This window comes from Oncorhynchus mykiss, chromosome 13 (genome assembly GCF_057628025.1).
Source record: "Oncorhynchus mykiss isolate SJ-2025 chromosome 13, ASM5762802v1, whole genome shotgun sequence".
NCBI classification, from domain to species: domain Eukaryota; kingdom Metazoa; phylum Chordata; class Actinopteri; order Salmoniformes; family Salmonidae; genus Oncorhynchus; species Oncorhynchus mykiss.
In genome coordinates this window covers 72,790,075-72,815,481 of record NC_143034.1, presented here as the reverse complement: position 1 = coordinate 72,815,481, position 25,407 = coordinate 72,790,075, and the positions used below count along the sequence as shown (strand labels likewise).

The window sequence follows — 25,407 nt, the reverse complement described above, 5'->3', positions numbered from 1 at the left end:
ACTGTTTAGGACTGTACATGCCATTGGCAAGAAGATGAGACCACTTTCTGACTTTGAGTGGATGTGCGAGTAAGTGAAAGTTGTTACTCTTGTAGCTAGACTAGTACTTTGTAGCTAGATTTTTCAAGTCTATTTATCAGACGTGGTCCAGTATTGTAGGTTATTTCTCAGTTATTGATAAGCTTTGGTTCACCTCAAAATAGTGTATAAATAACCAAATTATAGGCCTACTGATTTTTTTTATTTTACTAGGCAAGTCAGTTAAGAACAAATTCTTATTTTCAATGACGGCCTAGGAACAGTGGGTTAACTGCCTTGTTCAGGGGCAGAACGACAGATTTTGTACCTTGTCAGCTCGGGGATTTCAACTTGCATAATTGTATTTTACCATTGTTGTTGCCCTGTTTGGACATCTATGTGCTCTTATTCATTGTCTCTGCTATGTTTTGTTTCTATCATTGTGTGCCCACTTTTTACAGCACCGCTGGTCAACTACATTTTTGAAATGTGCTCTACAAATTAACTTGATTGTATTCAACATAATAATACCGGCCTCCCGGGTGGCGCAGTGGTTAAGGGCGCCAGCTAGCAGCGCCAGCTGTGCCATCAGAGTCCCTGGGTTCGCGCCCAGGCTCTGTCGTAACCGGCCGCGACCGGGAGGTCCGTGGGGCGACGCACAATTGGCCTAGCGTCGTCCGGGTTAGGGAGGGCTTGGTCGGTAGGGATGTCCTTGTCTCATCGCGCACCAGCGACTCCTGTGGGCCGGGCGCAGTGCGCGCTAACCAAGGTTGCCAAGGTTGCCAGGTGAACGGTGTATCCTCCGGTGCGGCTGGCTTCCGGGTTGGAGGCGCGCTGTGTTAAGAAGCAGTGCGGCTGGTTGGGTTGTGTATCGGAGGACGCATGACTTTCAACCTTCGTCTCTCCCGAGCCCGTACGGGAGTTGTAGCGAAATTGGGGAGAAAAAAGGGGTAAAATAAAATTTTAAAAAAATACATAATAATACCGCCCCAATAGGTCCACAGACGATACAGACGATACTATCACACCGCTCTGTCCCATCTGAACAAGAGGAATACTAATAAGAATGAACACATTGACTACATGAATGCTCAGCATTCAACCCTCCAGACTCATCATCAACCCCACCCTGTGCAATTGGGTCCTGGACTTCCTGACGGGCCGCCCCCAGGTGGTGAAGGTAGGAAACAACATCTCCACTTCACTAATCCGCAACACACTCAATCCTCTGTAGTCCTGCAATGTGTCTGTAAGGGCACCTACTAGATCCACAGCCCTTGCTAGGTCAAGAGAGCTTGATTGGAGCATGTCAGAAAGACATTTGGCATCACCAAGCACTTTACAAAAGGTAACCAAAAGCCCTATAAAATGTGAATATATCTGAGAATGAAGGCCCCTATTTTCAAGTGTGATATCCTGTAATTTATTAAATTTAATAAATTATACATTGGATAATAATTTCCATGAGGTCAAGGCAAGAACTATGCATTCTATGTAATAACTTTTAGATTTATAATGTAATAAAACTGGTACAGTTGAAGTCGTAAGTTTACATACACTTAGGTTGGAGTCATTAATTAAAACTTCTTAGGGTTAGCCCCTTTTTTTCAATTTTTGCCAAAATGACATACCCAAATCTAACTGCCTGTAGCAGTAATATGCATATTCTTGGTACCATTTGAAAGGAAACACTGAACTTTGTGGAAATGTGAATTGAATGTATGAGAATATATCACAATAGATCTGATAGAAGAAAATGCTAAGAAAAAAACAACCTGTTTTTTTTCTACCACCATCTTCGAAATGCAAGAGAAAGGTCCCAGTTCTACCCATCACTCTGGTTGTAATTCTGATGGTGTCCACAAGATGGAAGCAGTGTGTGCGCACATTTTCAGACGGATAACTTGACGTTTGAGCGTTCTACATGACATTTAGTGTGAAGTCACCCAGGTACATTTGTGCAAATCTTGAAGGAGACGTTTGCATTCATAATACATAATTTTGCAAGAATATCATCAAATCTGTATACTTTAACTTTGATTTAGCTTTTCCATTATTAGTAGCCATATTATTAATTCAACATTTTGCAAAACAACCAGTTTTCATAACTCTGAATATTCTTGTAGTTTTTGTCCAAAAGGAAAAGGCATGCTGTCACAAAAGGTTAGCACCTACATTTTGTGACAGACAGACACAGGGTTTCCGGATACTCCCGTAATCTAGCTAGCTTTGTTTGACCCCTTTTGGTGCTTATTTGACAAAGATACAATTGTAAATGCTGGTGTTCCTAGCTCCAACAGTGCAGTAATATCTAACAATACACCCGTCTAAAAGTAAAATCATGGAATTATTGACATGTACACACCTGTACAATCACACACACACACACACACACACACACCTGTACAATCACTCTCTCACACACACACACACACACACCTGTACAATCACTCTCTCACACACACACACCTGTACAATCACTCTCTCACACACACACACACACCTGTACAATCACTCTCTCTCTCACACACACACACACACACACACACACACACACACACACACCTGTACAATCACTCTCTCTCTCACACACACACACACCTGTACAATCACTCTCTCTCACACACACACACCTGTACAATCACTCTCTCTCACACACACACACACACACACACACTTGGGTAATACAAGTTATTTTGCTGGTAGGGGAATAACCTGCGTGTGAATGTAATAATGTGTGTTACCTGTGATGGTTTTGTTTGTCTTGTTTAGTTTATTAATCATTGTACCTAAACTGTATGTATAGACATGTATACGTAGGGCCCAGCTGTAAAAGAGGTCTGTCCGTGTTCCTTGTTGAAATAAAGTTATAATAATACACATTGATTAAAAAAATTAACAGAAGTTATTTGTAGACCTTGTTGTCAATGAGCCAGGGGGCTTGTTCAGGCTCACTTGGGGTGACAATGTATATGTTCCTAGAGTGTAAAATGTGTTCTATCATTGCAGCAATGGTACCTTTCTGTGTGTTTATCACTATTTCTATTCATCCCTCCATCCCTTTCAGTTTTCCCATAGGGTAAAACCCCTATGACAACGTCAGCATACAGTACATCAGGTTATTACTCATGTTTACCCTTTAATCATATATCATTGGGAATATTAGAGTCATAGCTGTCCATCAGACACATCTTCAGAATGTTCAGATTGACAGAAAGTTGATATTTGACCTCTAGGAAATATATCAGAATTACCTGTCATTGCTTTAAAAAGAAAATTATACATTTTTAACTTTGTTTGACATGTGGTTCTGAAACATCGTAAAAATGACCTTTAAAAAAATGCCTTGCCTCAGGCGGGGAGAACCCTCGACTGGACCCCCACCCCATAATGGGCTACCACCTCCACCCCGACCACCACTCCTCAGAGAGGTCACTACATGTCTTAGAGGACTCTGATGTCAACGTCAGAAGACTGTACGAGTGAAAAATATTTTCAGATAGAAACATAAAATAGACAAACATACTTTGATAATGTAATGTGTTGTCGGTTGGATGACACAGGACCAAAATACACATTAGGAAAAGGTGAAGATCATTGCCTTGCATCAGCATTTGAGAATAAATATAGCTGACTATACTGATCAAGTCACCTTGTCTGAGAGAGAGTTACATGGAAATCAAAATGTCTCCCCAGGGTAAGCCTATGGGAAATCCCCTATGGGAAAAATGAATGGTGGAAAACAGTTGGAACCATTTCCCTGTTCGAGCACTAGGTTTTATGGGTATTATGACGAGTACACTGTGGGGCTCTAAGGAGAGAAATAGCAATAGGTACTAATTTTGCCATGGTTCATTGGACAAAGCCTATGGGGAAAATGTAATGGCGTTTATGTAGGGTGTTTGGATAAATGCCGAAAATATGGACCGTTGTAAACACAGGTTTAGGAGATCTTATTAGATTTTGTTCTACAATATTTATCAGCTAACGTCACTTCTTGTTAATTTTGAAGAATTTGTGACAAAAAAAGCACAGAAGGCTTCATAATTCATAAACTTCATATTAACTGACTGCTATTATCTCATAGAACAAACGTATAAGATCACCTCAAGCCTGTGCTTATCTTATTTTCGGTATTTATTCCAAAACAAAACATTTTCCCCATTGGGATGGATGAACGAGCCAAATGTATCTCATTTCCGAGTTTCAAGACTACAAGCTGGCGAGCTCGTATAGCTCGACATTGAAATGATTGGTTGACGGTAAGTGGGGGCGGTACTTCCTGTATAAACACAAACTCCCTTCCTTAACTACTTCCTTCCAGCAGTGTGTATCAGGGAGATTCCTAGATGTGAGAAGTGTGCAGGAGGACCTGAGAGAAAGGAATGTGTAGTATTGATGTAAAAAGTTGTGTGTATAAACTGTAGGGGTACACATGGTGCTGGAGATCAGATGTGTCCAGTGAGAGAAAGACAGGTTGAGGTTACCAGGATCACAGTAGTGCAGAAGGTGTTGTATGCTGATGCAGTGAAGAAAGTAGTAGAGGAAGATGGCTCCAGGGTGAAGGATCCTGAGAGGATCTCTGTGATTAGGCCGAGGTCAATAGAGAGTGACAGGAATAACATGCTTCAGTAAGTTTTGGCCAAGTTCATGGCCATGGTTGTCAACAGTACCACAGTAATAGAGTGTAAATCACAGTGGATAGATGATGTGGTGGCAGCTGTTGAGAAGTACTTGGGTGTACAATATTTTACTGCAGAGTTACAAGGTGTTTTGAAGGATAATATCCTGTCCTCCTAGGATGCTGGCCTGGTGTTGAATCAGAGGGCCAAAGTAGTGGAATATTGATGAGGTTTTAATGGGTGTTTGGTTAGTTGGTTTTTCACAGTGTTATGAACTAATACTACAGAATAGTAGGCTGATACACAGCCAATACACTAGGTGGGGGCGTGCACCTATAATCATTGTTTTGCTGACCGCCATAACACTAAAGAAGAAGACCACTTCCTTCTCAACATCTCTGGATCTGGTCTGTAAAGCGGAAGAATTATAAATCAATCCAATTTTATTGGTCACATACTTGTGTTTAGCAGATGTTATAGCGGGTGTAGCGAAAGGCTTGTAACACACTGACTACTTCGGAGGTTGCATTGCTGTAAATGCTGCATGGTTCGCAGCATGTATAGCTGTAATTTGTCTGATATTTTTTTAGGCTACACTTACTGGGCCTCAGACAATTAAAAATATCTGGAATCTCGGAAGAGGATGTTGTTCCAACAGACTGGGGTAGAGGTAGACTATAACGGATGTTAGAGTTGCGTCAATCGAATCTGGTATCAGGATAAATATGACAATGAGTCACCGATTGTATACTATGTACTTTTTATTAGCTAAGCAATAAGTGGTATATGCAATTTTCGTATATACGGGCTCTCTGTCACACCTCGCAGGGCAAACAGACAACTGACTTGTTCCTGACAAAGTTATTATAATATACTCTGACAGAAGTAGTTCCTGCTTCCGTGCCGGCCTCTCAGAGTAGAGACTGGGCGTGGTTTAAACTCACCCAGCCTATCGTAGATTGTTGGCGCAGAGCTGGTCCCAGCCCCCTAGGGCTCCAGCGGTCAGTCGTTGTAGTTGTGTAGAATATTCAGTTATCAGGCACCTGGCTCCTGTTATCTAACAAAAGACCGTTTGTCTCGCAACACTACGTTCTGAATGTGCCCCCCCCCCCAACTCATTGCACAGGTCCTGTCTTCATGTTATTCTGTATTTTTCCATCAAGAGAAAAGGCCATGGCACTGAAACTGTTAACAATGTCTCAAGTCAGCTATGTTGCATAACACACACACCCACACAAGCCAACAGCAGATAATATTCCACCACATATGATATGGTAACGGGCAATAGTGTATAACGCAGAACCTCACACAGACAACAGGATTGTTGGTGGTGTTGAACGTTTTATTGACTTTAATAGATTCAAATCTTATCCAGGATCTTTCTGAAGTAAGATTAGGCTACATCAGACATATATTTGTCACAACGTAAGTCGAGTGTTGATATTTATATTAACGTTTGCTCTGGTCTAGCTTTATCTGAACGCGGTAACAAAGAAAGTAACTAGTGTAGGCTAGCTACAGATTTACTGTCACGTTTTTTATTTGAAGAAACGCTGAAGAAAGAAAGGCTTCAACGATGGTTCAGGTAAGTTATGTCGACTTACTAACAGTTTTCCTACTGTGGTGTATAACATGTCTAGTTTAATCATCTTTGATCTTCCATATCCATTCGTTCCATTTGAACAGCTGGTCAAAATAAACAATGGTGGTAATAAACACGTGGGATATTTTGTCCTTCAGCAAAGTAGCCTACTATCCTAAAGCACACAGATTGATACAAGACAATGCGCAACGAGCAGGTCAAGTCAGAACCATGGATAAATAATTAATTGCAAAGTTACAACTTGCAGTAGCGGTGTGTAGGTAAAAATCACCTGGGAAGAAAGCCAGAAAAATAGCCATATTACATGTTATAATAATTGCGTTGTTATAACCTGTTAGTTCATATGCCTTGACTCAGCTGAGACAAGAAGACAGTGGCAGAATACATTCAACCAGACCTTTGTTACATCATAAAACTAGAGAGCAACATCTGTCCTGTTAAGTTCACAAGAAATGTTTCATGTAACAGTTACATGACCTTCAGAATGGTCGAGCAAGTGAATGTTTTCTGAATACTAAACAACTATTGATTTAGAGTTACCGCAAGTCGAAAAGGAAACAGGTGCTTCCTCCACTATTCAAGCACCATTTCAACTTCAACATCATCTAATTTAGTGACAACTAAAAGATACCAAAAACCAGGGGTGCAACTTTCACTGGGATTGAGTGTATCTGCAGGAACAGTTGCACCATGGCCCTCACGCTAGCTCCACTTCTACCTACATAATATGTTAAGGAATCCCTAGTTATCTTTCCTTCCTCCCTAACTGTGCACTTGTTCACTTCCCTTCACTGATTTGAAAGGAAATGGCTGTTATAAAACATATGGTGGATTCTCCCACTATCACATGACTCCACCAATCAAATACTGTTTTTTTCTCTCTTTGGTACAATTTTCATAAGTATGTTGTAGATTTTCGTAAATTTAAGTACAACGATGTTCATGTCATTTGTTAACCATCATTTAATCAAACTGCTAAAATCTGAATTACGTAAGCAAAATTATAAAGTGTCAAGTTTACGTACAGTATTAAAAAATATGAAATCAGAAATGATGTAGTGTACAATGTACTGCTGAAATACTTGGGTGGTAAATTACAGTTTATTACACTCATGTTCTGAATGTTGACGGTTTTAAATGTGGATGCTGTTACAGTAATAAGACAAGTGAATCTTGAGCAATGTTACATGGGGCAGAAATTGCACCAGGCTACACAATACCTTTTTACTGCAGGCTTCTGCTACATGTTACAATACCCCCATATCTGATGGTTTCTTCTATGTATGTCCTGTATATGGATACTGAAACTATGAGACTGACATTTTTCTCAACATGCTCCAAGTGGGATAACTAGCAGCAGTAGTTCTGGTGTTTAGGTTTTTCATCACTGGTTATTTGAACAACATGATTTAGCAGGTGTTACCATCTTTCACACGTTGGAAGGGGAGGCGACATCTACATCTTGAAAGAGGGGGTGGAGCTTTTCGTTTCTGTTCTGCTCTTTGTTCTACCATCAAGTTTTATACGTTTTTAAATTTTGTAAAAAATATTCCAATTCTATTTTGAAAAATTTGCCAAAGTGAAATATACAAGACATTTGTGGAAACTAGTGAACGGTTACACACTTCAGGAGAAAGGAGGTATTATAAGGATGCAGCCATCAATCAGAGATTTAGACTAATCAAATGTTTGGTCTACTGATATTCTATGTACAATACTTCCTGTGGTCACCAGGACAGAGCTAGCCCATCCCCCTCCACCCTGCCGGAGTCCCCTGGTCACAACTCTCCTGGTAGCTCCTTACTGCTGGGTCTGAAGAAGGTGTCTGTGAGGCTGGTCGACTGCAGGAAAACACCAGGGTGGAACTGTGAGAGAAGGACAGGAGGATGGAGATCTGATTTCATCAAGTAAGAACAATAGGGTGTGTGGATGAGAACACAATCTGCTTCTGCAACTTCTGTTAATTGATTGATAAACAGTAAACACTCAGTGGCCAGTAAATTGTCGATCCAGTTTTGTGAATGGAGGTGTTCCTAATAAACTGACCATAGTGTATTTATTGAAGAGGGAGGCAGTTAGCCTAGTGGTTAAGGCCAGTAATCGCAAGGTTGCTGGTTTGAATCTCTGAGCCAACAAGGTAAAACCATCTGTCTGCTCTTGGGCAAGGTACTTAACCCTGATTGCTCCTGTAAGTCGCTCTGGATAAGAGCGTCTGCTAAATAACAAATACTTTTTACAAAAATAATACTATATATGGACCTATATTTCCAAAACCTAGTTATTCAATGTCTTTGTTTCACAGGGGACATACACTGTTGTTCTCTCAGCGGGAGGGGCTTATCATCTGGGGAGCCTCAACAACATCCTGTTGCTGACGAGACAGAGAAGAGTCTCTCCAGATTAGAACACCCCAAGAAACACCAGCAGAGACGTACAGGGAAGAAACCTCACCACTGCTGCTCTGACGGTGGGAAGAGTTTCATAAGCCAGTGGCTTCATTATTCACTGTGATCAGTGTGGGAAGAGTTTTGCTGCATCTAACACCTTCAAATCTAATGTAAGAATTCATACAGGGGAGAAGCCTTACCCCTGCCTTGATTGTGGGAAAAGCTTTGTTCGTGCAGGAGCCTTAACCATACACCAGCGTGTACACACAGGAGAAACCTTATAGTTGTGATCAGTGTGGGAAGAGCTTCAATCAGTCAGGCAGCCTGACTACACACCAGCGTGTACACACAGGAGAGAAACCTTATAGTTGTGATCAGTGTGGGAAGAGCTTCAATCATTCAGGCAACCTGACTACACACCAGCGAACACACACAGGAGAGAAGCCTTATAGTTGTGATCAGTGTGGGAAGAGCTTTGCTGTATCAGAAACACTAACTAGACACCAGCGAATACACACTGGAGAGAAGCCTTATAACTGTGGTCAGTGTGGAAAGAGCTTTGCTGGAGTTTCGTCCCTGACTGCACACCAGCAAACTCACACTGGAGAAAAGCCTTACAGCTGTGGTCAGTGTGGGAAGAGCTTTGCTGTAGCTTCCACCCTGATTACACACCAGCGGACTCACACTGGAGTGAAGCCTTATGGCTGTGATCAGTGTGGGAAGAGCTTTGCTGCAGCTTCCGCCCTGATTATACACCAGCGAACACACACAGGAGAGAAACCTTATAGCTGTGATCAGTGTGGGAAGAGCTTCAAACATTCAGGCAGCCTGACTACACACCAGCGAACACACACAGGAGTGAAGCCTTATAGCTGTGATCAGTGTGGAAAGAGCTTCAAACATTCAGGCAACCTGACTACACACCAGCAAACACACACAGGAGAGAAGCCTTATAGCTGTTATCAGTGTGGGAAGAGCTTTGCTCTAGCTTCCCACCTGACTGCACACCACAGAATACACACAGGAGAGAAGCCTTATAGTTGTGATCAGTGTGGAAGGGGCTTTTCTCAATCAGTAACCCGGAATATACACCAGCGAACACACACAGTAGAGAAGCCTTATAGCTGTGTTCAGTTTGGAAAGAGCTTTGCTGTATTTTCCTCCCTGTCTACACACCAGCGAACACACACTGGGGAGAAGCCTTATAGCTGTGATCAGTGTGGAAAGAGCTTCAATCAGGCATGCAACCTGACTAAACACCAGCGAACACACACTGGAGAGAAAGAAGCCTTATATCTGTGATCAGTGTGGGAAGCGTTTCAGTCAGTTATGGACCCTTTATTCACACCAGTGAACACACACTGGAGAAGGAATCTTATGTCTGTCTAGGTGGGAAGAGCTCTGTTTATTTAGGGCCAATGAGAAAACACCAGAAAACACAAACATGCTGTATTTCATCTTCCTCCCATCTGGCACCGGTTCCAGATCCCTAAATAAAGGATCAGTAGAAAACATCTAGTGAACAGTCGTATCCATCTCCCATTCTTAACTCTTTGGGATAGCGGGATGCCTCGTCAACATCCGGTGAAATTGCAGATCGCGAAATTCAAAATGACAGAAATAGAACTACTAACATTCATGAAAATACATGTATCATACATCAAAATAAAGCTTAACTTCTTTTTAATCCAGCCACTGCGTCAGATTTCAAAAAGGCTTTACGGCGAAAGCAGACCACCATCTGAGGACAGTGCCCCACATACAAAAGCATGAAAAACAATTTCAAGCCAAGTAGAGGAGTCAAGAAAGTCAGAAATAGCGATAAAATGAATCACTTACCTTTGAAGATCTTCAGCTGGTTGCAATCATAAGAGTCCCAGAAACATCACAAATGGTCCTTTTGTTCGATAAAGTCCTTTATATTAAAAAAAGTTAGTTTAGCTGGCGCGCTTGACTCAGTAATCCACCGGTTTCCCTCGTTGAAAAATGCAAACAAAAGTTCTAAAAGCTATTGGCAAACTTTGTCGAAACTAGTCAAACAACGTGTCTATATCATCCTCAGGTTGTCTGAAATGTAAATAAACTATAATATTTCATACGGAAAGGACTGTGTTCAATTTGAACATCAAATTAGCAAGAGCGTACCTTCCTCATTGCGCGCAAAACCACTGATGTGACCCTAGCAGTCACCAGACTCTAAGTCAAAATACTAATTCATTTTTCAAAACAATAGCCTCAAAACCTTGAATAAAGACAGTTGACAGCTAGTAGAAGCAATATCAATTGCAATCTGGTGGATGGACATAGGGGTTTTCTATAGCTTTACAAAATAAAAGCCTGTGATTGAATTTCTTTTTTTTCTGGTTGGATTTTCTTTGTGTTTTTGCCAGCCATGTCAGTTCTGTTTTCCTCACAGACATTATTTTGACAGTTTTGGAAACTTTAGAGTGTTTGGGCCTGAGAAAGTGGGCCTGAGCAACAGGCAGTTTACTTTGGGCACGTTTTTCATTCAAACGTCTCAATACTGCCCCCGTTCCCATAAAGGTTAAACAGTTGCCTTAGTCTGATCACCATGGTAACCTCTGTGGAGCATAATATGCAGCTCTGATCTAGCATCAGGTCTCCACTGTGTCTATGTAATATCACACATTGGGCTCTAAATGGATAAATGTTATGATAACATGTCATAGTGAACCTGTGTGTGGGGGAAATGATTAATACATTCAATCCATTATCTTCTAAACAAGAAGTTATCACTTAAATTGTATATTTTATAAATCTATATTGATTTCAAATGCTCCTTATTACATTTATAATGTAATAAAACTGGTAAATGTAATATCTTGTTGGTTAATGATAAAATGTTGAATTGTTGTCGTAATAACTTTTCCACTTACTGTAATAAGTTACGTTACCAGTCAGGTGAGCAACAACTTTTTAAATGAATAACATAATGACTTTAACCGATCATGTAATAACACCTAAACCAATGTTTAATGTGTTACTACACTAATGTTAATGCACATACCACCCTCCACCAATTTCAAACCCACACACACACACCTATGCCCTTGTATTCACACACAAATACACACACAAGCACACAGTTAGACACACATTGATAAAGAAAAAATAATAATGAATGAATCTGTATTTTGAATTGTCAATGAGACAGGGGGCTCGGTCGGGCAAGAGGAAGAAGGATTGGGAAACTAATTGCAAGTAATAATAACCTGAACTCCGCCTAGCAGAAAAATCTTTGTATTAGCAACTATTACTTATTAGTTTATATTGTATTAAAGTTAAGGGGTGAACCATAGTAGGGGATAAAAAGGGAAAACAGGATCTTGAGAACTGAGTGTCTTGTTTGTAAATTGCTGTAAGTGTAAACTTCGGGTTGCAAACTATATTAAACAAACTAACCTCTGATCAAAGAAGTTTCCTGTGGCCACTTGTATGAACATATACAGAAAGTGTAAGGAATATCTGCCCTGTTATCACTATTTCTATTCATTACGGAATAGTAGGCTGATAAATAGGCAAATCATTTGGAGTCGTGCATCTATAAAAATTGTTTGCAGACCGTCATAATAGCAAAGAAGAAGAAGACCCCTTCCTTCACAACAGCTCTGCTCGGTGAAATGCAGCAAGAATGAATGCCCTGACTTCTGCCAAGGTTGCATCGCCGTAAATGCTGTATGGCCACTGCAGACGTCGGATTGAACATACATCGGACTTTACTGTTACACCACAAGGATGGCGCAGCGCTAATCGGTATTTTATTTACGAGGCCACTCTTACTGGGCCTCAGCCAATAAAAAAATATGTGGACGCTCAAAGAGAACGTTGCCAGAGAAGAAGAGGCAAAGAGAGAGGCCCAACTCGAGGGAAAATCTGTCGCCCTCCAGCAGGTGGCGTTTTTTCCCCGCTCCACCAGGCAAGGAGTTTTTGTGTGGAGGTCAATGAAAATGTGATGATTTTGGTCAATCAAAAAACGAATGGCTTATGTGAGGTTTATTTGATCAATATAAGTTTCTTAGTCTGCACCCCTAAGTCCGCTATAAGCCCTTGGCGGGACGCTTTTGCGTCTTCCATTCAGAGAACCGCTACACGCCCTATAAAGGCATCTAGCCATGAGCTCATTTGAAAGACAATAGCAAAGAATTTCTCTAACCAAGCTGTTTTTGTTGTTTCTATAAATACCTTAGATTTGTGATTTTAGATTTTATTTGCAAATATAAAAACAATACAACCACACGTGGACATAATGCATTTACTATCATTCAGGATGATTCTAAAACAGTGAAACATGTACAGTTTAAATAGATTAATGATATAATACAAAAGTATTTTCTAGCATAATGACTCCCTAAACCGCCTCACCCACTTGAAGAGAGGTGTTGATGACTATGTACAGTAGGTGGCGGCACCTTTTAAACACCACAGAAGAAGCCAGAAAGCATCAACAGGAAGTACTTTGTTACCATCCTCTATCTAGTTTTCAAACCAAATACATTTCCACAGGATTTTTCTAATGTAAGATTAGTCTAAATGAGACGTTCATTTGTCACAACTTAAATGGAGTTTTGATATTTATAAAGTTGTGGTCGAGCTTTTCTTTATCTGAACGTTGTGACAAAGAAAGTAACTAGCATACACATTTAGTGTCGTTGTTTATTTTTTCGAAAGAATAAGGTAACGTTAGCTTCCACGATGGATCGGGTAAGTTTGGTTGACTTTTATTAATAGTTTACCTATGGTGGTGTTTTAAATGTCTATGTCCAGTTTTCACGTGTGATCCTCCACATCCATGAGTTCGATTTGAACAGCAGGAGAAAAGAAACCATGGTGGTAATTTCAGCCAAGTAGCCTACTAGCTCATCGCACACAGATGGATGATACAAGGCAATGCTCAACCGGCAGGTCAAGTCAGAAACAGGGAGAAATAATTAGGAATCGCCTACACCAATTATGTATATAAACCCTGGATTGCTGATGCTATATATTTGCCACTGAGAGGCTTTGAAGGCACAGGTTAACTACTTTGAACACCTCAAATTGTTTATCCAGATGTCAGTTCGACCACACAGCGTTTACACACTAATTTGTTGCGCCCAAATAAAGAAAACGACCATTGAAAATAGGTGATTTTTGTTGCTAGGCTACCAGTTAAAGTGCTGTTAGTTTGTGTTTGCGCGCGTCTTTATGCGGAAGTAACACAACAATGATAGCCAGTGTCGAAGAATGATATGGAGTTCATTTTAGTCAAATTATTGAGCATATCCTCCGCGCGAGTAAGCATCAGAAATTGTCCTTATTTAGCATATCAAGATCCTGATGTGGACCTCAGTCTAGAGCTTAAAATATACAATGTAGGCCTACTGTCAGTATTTGTCGTCATATTGAGAAAATAAGATGTCCACATAGGCCTATCACAGGATATTGAATGATTCCATATCCGCCCATAGGAAATGTCCATGTGTGATATTCAGAGTCATCCCAATATCATCTGTTTAAAAGAAAATAGTTTTGATATAGTTTTTTACATTAGAACTTGAAAAAACATTGGAACAAAGACATCTGGATTGTTTTGATACAGTTGAAGTCGGAAGTTTACATACACCTTATCCAAATACATTTGAACTCAGTCTTTCACAATTCCTGACATTTAATCCTAGTAAAAATTCCCTGTTTTAGGTCAGTTAGGATCACCACTTTATTTAAGAATGTGAAATTTCAGAATAGTAGTAGAGATAATGATTTATCAGCTTTTATTTATTTAATCGCATTCCCAGTGTGTCAGATGTTTACATACACTCAATTAGTATTTGGTAGCATTGCCTTTAACTTGTTTAACGTGGGTTAAACGTTTTGGGTAGCCTTGCACAAGCTTCCCACAATAAGTTGGGTGAATTTTGTCCCATTCCACCTGACAGAGCTGGTGTAACAGAGTCATAGGCCTCCTTGCTCGCACATGCTTTTTCAGTTCTGCCCACAAATATTCTATAGAATTGAGGTCAGGGCTTTGTTATGGCCACTCCAATACCTTGACTTTATTGTCCTTAAGCCATTTTGCCACAACTTTGGAAGTATGCTTGGGGTCATTGTCCATTTGGAAGACCCATTTGCGACCAAGCTTTAACTTCCTGACTGATATCTTGAGATGCTGCTTCAATATATCCACATCATTTTCTATCCTCATGATGCCAACTATTTTGTGAAGTGCACCAGTCCCTCCTGCAGCAAAGCACCCCCACAACATGATGCTGCCACCCCCGTGCTTTCGTCGGCTTGCAAGCGTCCCCCTTTTTCCTCCAAACATAACGATGGTCATGAAACAAAAATATAAAGTTTTGGCCCTCATCAGACCAGAGACAATTCTAGTTCAATCCTTGTCCCCGTGTGCAGTTACAAACCGTAGTCTGGCTTTTTTTATGGCGGTTTTGGAGCAGTGGCTTCTTCCTTGCTGAGCAGCCTTTCAAGTTATGTCGATATTGGACTCACACACACGTTTAAAACCAAAGTCCCTGCCAAAAACAATGTAGTCCCATCAACCTAAGCTAAATATGTCTATCCATGGTGCTGATTTCTGTGTGTGCGTACAAATAAAATGAAAAAAAAACGTGTTGTGTGTCCCAACTTATGTTCCCTGAACGGTCTTGGACTCTGTCATACACGCTTACACGCTTTTCGTTTTTTTTTGTTTGTCCAAGGCTACCTGGCTAAGATGCTTGCAATGATGCGCCAGGCCAGCTAGTTAATTGCCCCTTTTCAAATTATGACTATTTTTGAAGTAATTGTGACATGCTCATCTTACTACACACGGGCAAAAAAAATGTATTTGGACAATTATTATTTTCTATTTTATTGTTTTAGATTCCCTTATATTGTCGTCGTGAGTGTTCAGTATTTTCTGTGTCTACTTTGCTAAAAATTATTGTGTCAGATTCAAATGGCACTATAGCTTCCATAAAGTGATGATGGGAATTAAAAAGTTTGAATAACAGATTCAACTGAGTCGAACAGATTTGATTACATTTGATCATTTATTACTCTCACGTGCACATTTCTGTCCATTAAGACCCAACAATGTGTTACCTTTTTGTAGCATTTCTGACAATGCTAACATCTTTTCAGCCAAATCTATCTAACCTGGTCAGCAACTTGGATGCTTGGCAACAATACTACAGCTATTAGCTAACATTAGCTTGTCCAAAGTCCAGCTAGCCTCTGTAGCTAGCTAACACCAGTCAACTGAAAGCTGCTAGCTAGCTAACCTACAGGCAAAGAAAGGTAGCTAGCTGTAATGGTTTATGGAAGGTTTGTTACACAAACAACAACTTCATCCATTGTCCTGATCCAGACAACAATCGCTGACATTGACACAGAAGCTGGCTAACGATAGCTAGTTCACATACAAATGACAGTCCTATATTTTTGCAGAAAACATAGCTGATCCGTTCAAAACCAAATTGACACGCTGCTACCTTACAATGCAATAGACTTTTGCAACGCTAGCTAGCTACTCCATAGACCAAGCTATATTTAGAGCTAGCCATATTTCACTGTCCGGCAGGACACCACTCAAGGTGTAGCTGAGAAAACAAATAGACATGTAAAACAGCATGTTGTGGATTGCAGTGAGCAAATGCATGCTGGGTAGTATCAGAACAAACTCAGTTTCAAACATCCTGAATAAATTAAAATAGCCTCCTGTCTTTACAATTTTAATCCAAACCTGTGCAGATAAACAGTGCCAAACTAAGAACTTTGCCAATTGACTGGCTTGATTATTTTTACAGCTCTGATCTGGATGCTGGACTTGCCCATGTGTTGGATATTTGTCAACAACTCTGCCATGCACGGCCATTCCAGTGGTGCAGCACTAGGGGTGGGGGCAAATGGGGGCAAGAGAATATGTTAGGAAATGTAAAACATCTTTCTCAGTAGCTTGCATTGCTAAAACAAAGGTTTAAGGAAATACAGGCAGGCACCACATTGCTACAAGACAAAATCAGTCGGTCAACTAATCATGATGGTCTTGTAAGTATTAAAGCAGTGTGTTAACTTAATTTAAACTCAATAAATAAATCATTTTGAAGAGCCTGGTCCTTCCCCCACCAGCAGCCAACCAGCAGTGTAGCTGCCAGTCCCAGGGGTCCCCTCAAGGAGTTATACTGACAGACACCTGTAGGATACATTGCTTTATAAAATGAGCAACAACCACTCAGACCAATTCCAGGATTTAATTTAATCATATGTTTTGTAGTGTTAAATATGTCATTATAGTGTTGCATGTTTTATAGAGTTTAAAAAATGTTTATGGTGTTACATAATATTTTATAGTGTTAAATAATGGTAGGTCTACATCATGTTTCTTTGTATCTGCAGGAACAGTTGCACCCATGGCCCTCACGCTAGCTCCACTTCTACCTACATAATATGGAATCCCTAGTTATCTTTCCTTCCTCCCTAACTGTGCACTTGTTGACTTTCCTTCCCTGATTTGAAAGGAAATGGCTGTTATAAAACATATGGTGGATTCTCCCACTATCACATGACTCCACCAATCCAATGCCATTTTTTTCTCTCTCATTGGTACAATTTTCATAAGTATGTTGTAGATTTTCGTTACTGTAAGTACAACGATGTTCCTGTCATTTGTTGATAATACATTGAACTATCATTTAATCAAACTACTAAAAACTGAATTACGAAAGCAAAATTATAAAGTGTCAAGTGGACAATGTGGATCCTCCACATCCATGAGTTCGATTTGAACAGCAGGACAAAAGAAACCATGGTGGTAATTTCAGCCAAGTAGCCTACTAGCTCATCGCACACAGATGGATGATACAAGGCAATGCGCAACAAGCAGGTCAAGTCAGAACCAGGGAGAAATAATTAGGCATCGCCTACACCAATTATGTATCGGTTAACTTCTTTGAACACCTCAAATTGTTTCTTCAGATGTCAATTCGATCACACAGCGTTTATACACTAATTTGTTGCGCCCAAATAAAGAAAACGACCATTGAAAATAGGTGATTTTTGTTGCTAGGCTACCAGTTACGGTGCTGTTAGCTTGTGTTTGCGCGCGTCTTTATGCGGAAGTAACACAACAATGATAGCTAGTGTCGAAGAATGATATGGAGTTAATTTTAGTCAAATTATTGAGCATATCCTCCGCGCAAATAAGCATCAGAAATTGTCCTTATTTAGCATATCAAGACCCTGATGTGGACCTCAGTCTAGAGCTTAAAATATACAATGTAGGCCTACTGTCAGTATTTGTCGTCCTATTGAGAAAATAAGATGTCCACATAGGCCTATCACAGGATATTGAATGATTCCATATCTGCCCATAGGAAATGTCCATGTGTGATATTCAGAGTCATCCCAATATCATATGTCTAAAGAAAATAGTTTTGATATATCGTTTTTTACATTAGAACTTGAAAAAACATTGGAACAACGACATCTGGATTGTTTTGAAACAGTTGAAGTCGGAAGTTTACATCCACCTTATCCAAATACATTTGAACTCAGTCTTTCACAATTCCTGACATTTAATCCCAGTAGAAATTCCCAGTTTTAGGTCAGTTAGGATCACCACTTTATTTAAGAATGTGAAATTTCAGAATAATAGTAGAGAGAATGATTTATCAGCTTTTCATCACATTCCCAGTGGGTCAGAAGTTTACATACCCTCAATTAGTATTTGGTAGCATTGCCTTTAACTTGTTTAACGTGGGTCAAACGTTTCGGGTAGCCTTCCACAAGCTTCCCACAATAAGTTGAGTGAATTTTGGCCCATTCCACCTGACAGAGCTGGTGTAACTGAATCAGGTTTGTTGGCCTCCTTGCTCGCACACACTTTTTCAGTTCTGCCCACAAATTTTCTATAGGATTGAGGTCAGCGCTTTGTGATGGCCACTCCAATACCTTGACTTGTTGTCCTTTAGCTATTTTGCCACAACTTTGGAAGTATGCTTGGGGTCATTGTCTGTTTGGAAGACCCATTTTCGACCAAGTTTTAACTTTAACTGATCAAATCAAATCCAATTTATTTATATAGCCCTTCGTACATCAGCTGATATCTCAAAGTGCTGTACAGAAACCCAGCCTAAAACCCAAAAAACAGCAAGCAATGCAGGTGTAGAAGCACGGTGGCTAGGAAAAACTCCCTAGAAAGGCCAAAACCTAGGAAGAAACCTAGAGAGGAACCAGGCTATGTGGGGTGGCCAGTCCTCTTCTGGCTGTGCCGGGTGGAGATTATAACAGAACATGGCCAAGATGTTCAAATGTTCATAAATGACCAGCATGGTCGAATAATAATAAGGCAGAACAGTTGAAACTGGAGCAGCAGCACGGTCAGGTGGACTGGGGACAGCAAGGAGTCATCATGTCAGGTATTCCTGGGGCATGGTCCTAGGGCTCAGGTCCTCTGAGAGAGAGAAAGAAAGAGAGAATTAGAGAGAGCATATGTGGGATGGCCAGTCCTCTTCTGGCTGTGCCGGGTGGAGATTATAACAGAACATGGCCAAGATGTTCAAATGTTCATAAATGACCAGCATGGTCGAATAATAATAAGGCAGAACAGTTTAAACTGGAGCAGCAGCACGGTCAGGTGGACTGGGGACAGCAAGGAGTCATCATGTCAGGTATTCCTGGGGCATGGTCCTAGGGCTCAGGTCCTCCGAGAGAGAGAAAGAAAGAGAGAATTAGAGAGAGCATATGTGGGATGGCCAGTCCTCTTCTGGCTGTGCCGGGTGGAGATTATAACAGAACATGGCCAAGATGTTCAAATGTTCATAAATGACCAGCATGGTCGAATAATAATAAGGCAGAACAGTTGAAACTGGAGCAGCAGCACGGCCAGGTGGACTGGGGACAGCAAGGAGTCATCATGTCAGGTAGTCCTGGGGCATGGTCCTAGGGCTCAGGTCCTCTGAGAGAGAGAAAGAAAGAGAGAAGGAGAGAATTAGAGAACGCACACTTAGATTCACACAGGACACCGAATAGGACAGGAGAAGTACTCCAGATATAACAAACTGACCCTAGCCCCCCCGACACATAAACTACTGCAGCATAAATACTGGAGGCTGAGACAGGAGGGGTCAGGAGACACTGTGGCCCCATCCGAGGACACCCCCGGACAGGGCCATACAGGAAGGATATAACCCCCGACATAACCCCCTTGTCCCCGAGCTGACAAGGTAAAAATCTGTTGTTCTGCCCCTGAACAAGGCAGTTAATCCACTGTTCCTAGGCCGTCATTGAAACTAAAAATGTGTTCTTAACTGACTTGCCTAGTTAAATAAAGGTTAAGAAAATACATCATAATGAGCAGCAGTAGGTCAGGTGTTTAGGTTTTCCTCTGGTTATTTTGACAAATCACGATTTGGCAGGTGTTGGCGTCCTCCTCGTTTCATCATCTCTCCTAAAACGTATGAACCCAGAACTGAATAGAGCGGCTGACCAATTACGTGAGACATTAGTTCTGGGTTAACCAAGACTAACTCAGGGGTGAACGATGTGTTCAACTCCAATGAACGCTCAATCAAAGGTTCTGAACATAAGACAGAGGGGCATTACAAGGACCACTTCCATTTTGAAAAAGTGATTAGGAAAAAAAATTGTACATTTGTGGAAAGTAGTGAACGGTTGGTTACACACTTCAGGAGAAAGGAGGTATTATAAGGATGCACCAGTCAGATATAGAATACAATAATCAAATGTTTCGTCTGATGATGTTCTATGTACAATACTTCCTGTGGTCTCCAGGACAGAGCTAGCCCGTCCCCCTCCACCCTGCCGGAGTCCCCTGGTCACAACTCTCCTGGTAACGCCTTACTGCTGGATCTGAAGAAGGTGTCTGTGTGGCTGGTCGACTGCAGGAAAACAGCAGGGCAGAGTGGAACTGTGAGAGAAGGACACGAGGAGGGAGATTTGATTTCATCAAGTAAGAACAATGGGGTGTGTGGATTAGACTACAATCTGATTCTACAACTTCTGTTAATTGATTGATAAACAGGAAACACTCAGTGGCCAGTAAATTGTCGCTCCAGTTTCATGAATGGAGGGGGTTGTACCTAATAAACTGGCCAATGAGTGTATATTGATAAGGGCAGCAGGTAGGTTAGTGGTTTAAAGCGTTGGGCCACTAATAAAGGTTGCTGGTTCAAATCTATGAGCCAACAAGGTGAAAAATCTGTCTGCTCTTGAGCAAGGTACTTAACCCTAATTGCTCCTGTAAGTCTGCTAAATAGTATGTGTTTATGGACTCATATTGACAACCCAGTTATTCAATGTCTTTGTTTCACAGGGGACACCCCTAAGTGTTGTTCTCTCAGTGGGAGGGGCTTATCATCTGGGGAGCCTCAACAACATCCTGTTGCTGACGAGACAGAGAAGAGTCTCTCCAGATCAGAACATCTCAAGAAACACCAGCAGAGACGTACAGGGAAGAAACCTCACCACTGCTGCTCTGACTTTGGGAAGAGTTTCACAAGCCAGAGTGGCTTCATTATTCAGTGTGGGAAGAGTTTTGCTTCTTCTAACACCTTCAAATCTAATGTAAGAATTCATACAGGGGAGAAGCCTTACCCCTGCCTTGATTGTGGGAAAAGCTTTGTTCGTGCAGGAGCCTTAACCAGACACCAGCGGACACACACTGGAGTGAAGCCTTATAGCTGTGATCAGTGTGGGAAGAGCTTCAATCAGTCAGTCAACCTGACTACACACCAGCGAACACACTCTGGAGAGAAGCCTTATAGCTGTGATCAGTGTGGGAAGAGCTTTGTTCAGTCAGTCCACCTGACCACACACCAGCGAACACACAGTGGAGAGAAGCCTTATAGCTGTGATCAGTGTGGGAAGAGCTTCAATCAGTCAGTCCACCTGACTAGACACCAGCGAACACACTCTGGAGAGAAGCCTTATAGCTGTGATCAGTGTGGAAAGAGCTTTGCTGTATCAGAAAAACTAACCATACACCAGCGAACACACACTGGAGAGAAGCCTTACAGCTGTGATCAGTGTGGGAAGAGCTTTGCTGTATCAGAAAAACTAACCATACACCAGCGAACACACACTGGAGAGAAGCCTTACAGCTGTGATCAGTGTGGAAGGGGCTTTTCTCAATCAGTAACCCGGAATAAACACCAGCGAATACACACAGGAGAGAAGCCGTATAGCTGTGATCAGTGTGGAAAGAGCTTTGCTGTATCAGAAAAACTAACTATACACCAGCGAATACACACAGGAGAGAAGCCTTATAGCTGTGATCACTGTGGGAAGAGCTTTGCTGTAGTTTCCTCCCTGATTAGACACCAGGTAACACACACTGGAGTGAGAACTTATGTCTGTCTATGTGGGAAGAGCTTTGGTCTAGCTTCCTCCCTTACTATACACCAGCGAACACACACTGGAGAGAAGCCTTATAGCTGTGATCATTGTGGAAGGGGCTTTTCTCAATCAGTAAACCGGAATAAACACCAACGAACACACACAGGAGAGAAGCCTTATAGCTGTGATCAGTGTGGGAAGAGCTTTGCTGCAGGTTTCACCCTGACTGCACACCAGCGAACACACACAGGAGAGAAGCCTTACAGCTGTGATCATTGTGGAAAGAGCTTTGCTCTAGCTTCCACCCTGACTGCACACCAGCGAACACACACTGGGGAGAAGCCTTATAGCTGTAATCAGTGTGGAAAGCGCTTCAATCAGGCATGCAACCTGACTAAACACCAGCGAACACACACTGGAGAGAAAGAATCCTTATATCTGTGATCAGTGTGGGAAGCTTTTCAGTCAGTTATGGACCCTTTATTCACACCAGTGAACACACACTGGCGAAGGAACCTTATGTCTGTCTAGGTGGGAAGAGCTCTGTTTATTTAGGGCCAATGAGAAAACACCAGAAAACACAAACATGCTGTATTTCATCTTCCTCCCATCTGGCACCGGTTCCAGATCCCTAAATAAAGGATCAGTAGAAAACATCTAGTGAACAGTCGTATCCATCTCCCATTCTTAACTCTTTGGGATAGCGGGATGCCTCGTCAACATCCGGTGAAATTGCAGATCGCGAAATTCAAAATGACAGAAATAGAACTACTAACATTCATGAAAATACATGTATCATACATCAAAATAAAGCTTAACTTCTTTTTAATCCAGCCACTGCGTCAGATTTCAAAAAGGCTTTACGGCGAAAGCAGACCACCATCTGAGGACAGTGCCCCACATACAAAAGCATGAAAAACAATTTCAAGCCAAGTAGAGGAGTCAAGAAAGTCAGAAATAGCGATAAAATGAATCACTTACCTTTGAAGATCTTCAGCTGGTTGCAATCATAAGAGTCCCAGAAACATCACAAATGGTCCTTTTGTTCGATAAAGTCCTTTATATTAAAAAAAGTTAGTTTAGCTGACGCGCTTGACTCAGTAATCCACCAGTTTCCCTCGTTGAAAAATGCAAACAAAAGTTCTAAAAGTTATTGGCAAACTTTGTCGAAACTAGTCAAACAACGTGTCTATATCATCCTCAGGTTGTCTGAAATGTAAATAAACTATAATATTTCATACGGAAAGGACTGTGTTCAATTTGAACATCAAATTAGCAAGAGCGTACCTTCCTCATTGCGCGCAAAACCACTGATGTGACCCTAGCAGTCACCAGACTCTAAGTCAAAATACTAATTCATTTTTCAAAACAATAGCCTCAAAACCTTGAATAAAGACAGTTGACAGCTAGTAGAAGCTATATCAATTGCAATCTGGTGGATGGACATAGGGGTTTTCTATAGCTTTACAAAATAAAAGCCTGTGATTTGAATTTCTTTTTTTTCTGGTTGGATTTTCTTTGTGTTTTTGCCAGCCATGTCAGTTCTGTTTTCCTCACAGACATTATTTTGACAGTTTTGGAAACTTTAGAGTGTTTGGGCCTGAGAAAGTGGGCCTGAGCAACAGGCAGTTTACTTTGGGCACGTTTTTCATTCAAACGTCTCAATACTGCCCCCGTTCCCATAAAGGTTAAACAGTTGCCTTAGTCTGATCACCATGGTAACCTCTGTGGAGCATAATATGCAGCTCTGATCTAGCATCAGGTCTCCACTGTGTCTATGTAATATCACACATTGGGCTCTAAATGGATAAATGTTATGATAACATGTCATAGTGAACCTGTGTGTGGGGGAAATGATTAATACATTCAATCCATTATCTTCTAAACAAGAAGTTATCACTTAAATTGTATATTTTATAAATCTATATTGATTTCAAATGCTCCTTATTACATTTATAATGTAATAAAACTGGTAAATGTAATATCTTGTTGGTTAATGATAAAATGTTGAATTGTTGTCGTAATAACTTTTCCACTTACTGTAATAAGTTACGTTACCAGTCAGGTGAGTAACAACTTTTTAAATGAATAACATAATGACTTTAACCGATCATGTAATAACACCTAAACCAATGTTTAATGTGTTACTACACTAATGTTAATGCACATACCACCCTCCACCAATTTCAAACCCACACACACACACACACCTATGCCCTTGTACTCACACACAAATACACACACAAGCACACAGTTAGACACACATTGATAAAGAAAAAATAATAATGAATGAATCTGTATTTTGAATTGTCAATGAGACAGGGGGCTCGGTCGGGCAAGAGGAAGAAGGATTGGGAAACTAATTGCAAGTAATAATAACCTGAACTCCGCCTAGCAGAAAAATCTTTGTATTAGCAACTATTACTTATTAGTTTATATTGTATTAAAGTTAAGGGGTGAACCATAGTAGGGGATAAAAAGGGAAAACAGGATCTTGAGAACTGAGTGTCTTGTTTGTAAATTGCTGTAAGTGTAAACTTCGGGTTGCAAACTATATTAAACAAACTAACCTCTGATCAAAGAAGTTTCCTGTGGCCACTTGTATGAACATATACAGAAAGTGTAAGGAATATCTGCCCTGTTATCACTATTTCTATTCATTACGGAATAGTAGGCTGATAAATAGGCAAATCATTTGGAGTCGTGCATCTATAAAAATTGTTTGCAGACCGTCATAATAGCAAAGAAGAAGAAGACCCCTTCCTTCACAACAGCTCTGCTCGGTGAAATGCAGCAAGAATGAATGCCCTGACTTCTGCCAAGGTTGCATCGCCGTAAATGCTGTATGGCCACTGCAGACGTCGGATTGAACATACATCGGACTTTACTGTTACACCACAAGGATGGCGCAGCGCTAATCGGTATTTTATTTACGAGGCCACTCTTACTGGGCCTCAGCCAATAAAAAAATATGTGGACGCTCAAAGAGAACGTTGCCAGAGAAGAAGAGGCAAAGAGAGAGGCCCAACTCGAGGGAAAATCTGTCGCCCTCCAGCAGGTGGCGTTTTTTCCCCGCTCCACCAGGCAAGGAGTTTTTGTGTGGAGGTCAATGAAAATGTGATGATTTTGGTCAATCAAAAAACGAATGGCTTATGTGAGGTTTATTTGATCAATATAAGTTTCTTAGTCTGCACCCCTAAGTCCGCTATAAGCCCTTGGCGGGACGCTTTTGCGTCTTCCATTCAGAGAACCGCTACACGCCCTATAAAGGCATCTAGCCATGAGCTCATTTGAAAGACAATAGCAAAGAATTTCTCTAACCAAGCTGTTTTTGTTGTTTCTATAAATACCTTAGATTTGTGATTTTAGATTTTATTTGCAAATATAAAAACAATACAACCACACGTGGACATAATGCATTTACTAT

General features: G+C 41.0%; 3 protein-coding genes and 1 pseudogene across 4 annotated transcripts in view; 3 read left to right on the top strand and 1 right to left on the bottom strand.

Moving 5' to 3' along the window:
- The window catches only part of LOC110513420 (uncharacterized), a 199,117-nt gene that overhangs the window by 120,926 nt on the left and 52,784 nt on the right, over positions 1 to 25,407 (bottom strand). The window lies entirely within an intron of this gene.
- Positions 4,344 to 8,877, top strand: LOC110487483 (uncharacterized). The gene is made up of 3 exons (XM_036941933.2): positions 4,344 to 6,225; positions 7,978 to 8,150; positions 8,546 to 8,877. The coding sequence occupies exons 1-3, from the start codon at positions 6,217 to 6,219 to the stop codon at positions 8,616 to 8,618; spliced, it is 255 nt and encodes an 84-aa protein (XP_036797828.1). The 5' UTR covers positions 4,344 to 6,216; the 3' UTR covers positions 8,619 to 8,877.
- On the top strand, positions 8,877 to 10,109 carry LOC149979006 (uncharacterized; annotated as a pseudogene).
- On the top strand, positions 13,070 to 24,561 carry LOC110513422 (uncharacterized). 2 transcript variants are annotated; one of them, XM_036941929.2, is made up of 3 exons: positions 13,070 to 13,352; positions 20,418 to 20,595; positions 20,959 to 24,561. In XM_036941929.2, exons 1-3 carry the CDS (start codon positions 13,344 to 13,346, stop codon positions 22,422 to 22,424), a joined length of 1,653 nt encoding a protein of 550 aa, XP_036797824.2. In that variant the 5' UTR covers positions 13,070 to 13,343; the 3' UTR covers positions 22,425 to 24,561. The 2 variants fall into 2 exon arrangements, with proteins under 2 accessions (XP_036797824.2, XP_036797823.2); XM_036941928.2 differs by lacking the exon at positions 13,070 to 13,352 and having other exon boundaries at positions 20,376 to 20,595.

Excerpts from the sequence above, each read along its gene's own strand:
- LOC110487483 (XM_036941933.2), top strand. Across the intron at positions 8,151-8,545 it reads TGGAGATCTGATTTCATCAA|GGGACATACACTGTTGTTCT; the intron begins GTAAGAACAATA and ends TTTGTTTCACAG.
- LOC110513422 (XM_036941928.2), top strand. The coding sequence starts at position 20,391 with ATGTACAATACTTCCTGTGGTCTCCAGGACAGAGCTAGCCCGTCCCCC. Across the intron at positions 20,596-20,958 it reads GGGAGATTTGATTTCATCAA|GGGACACCCCTAAGTGTTGT; the intron begins GTAAGAACAATG and ends TTTGTTTCACAG.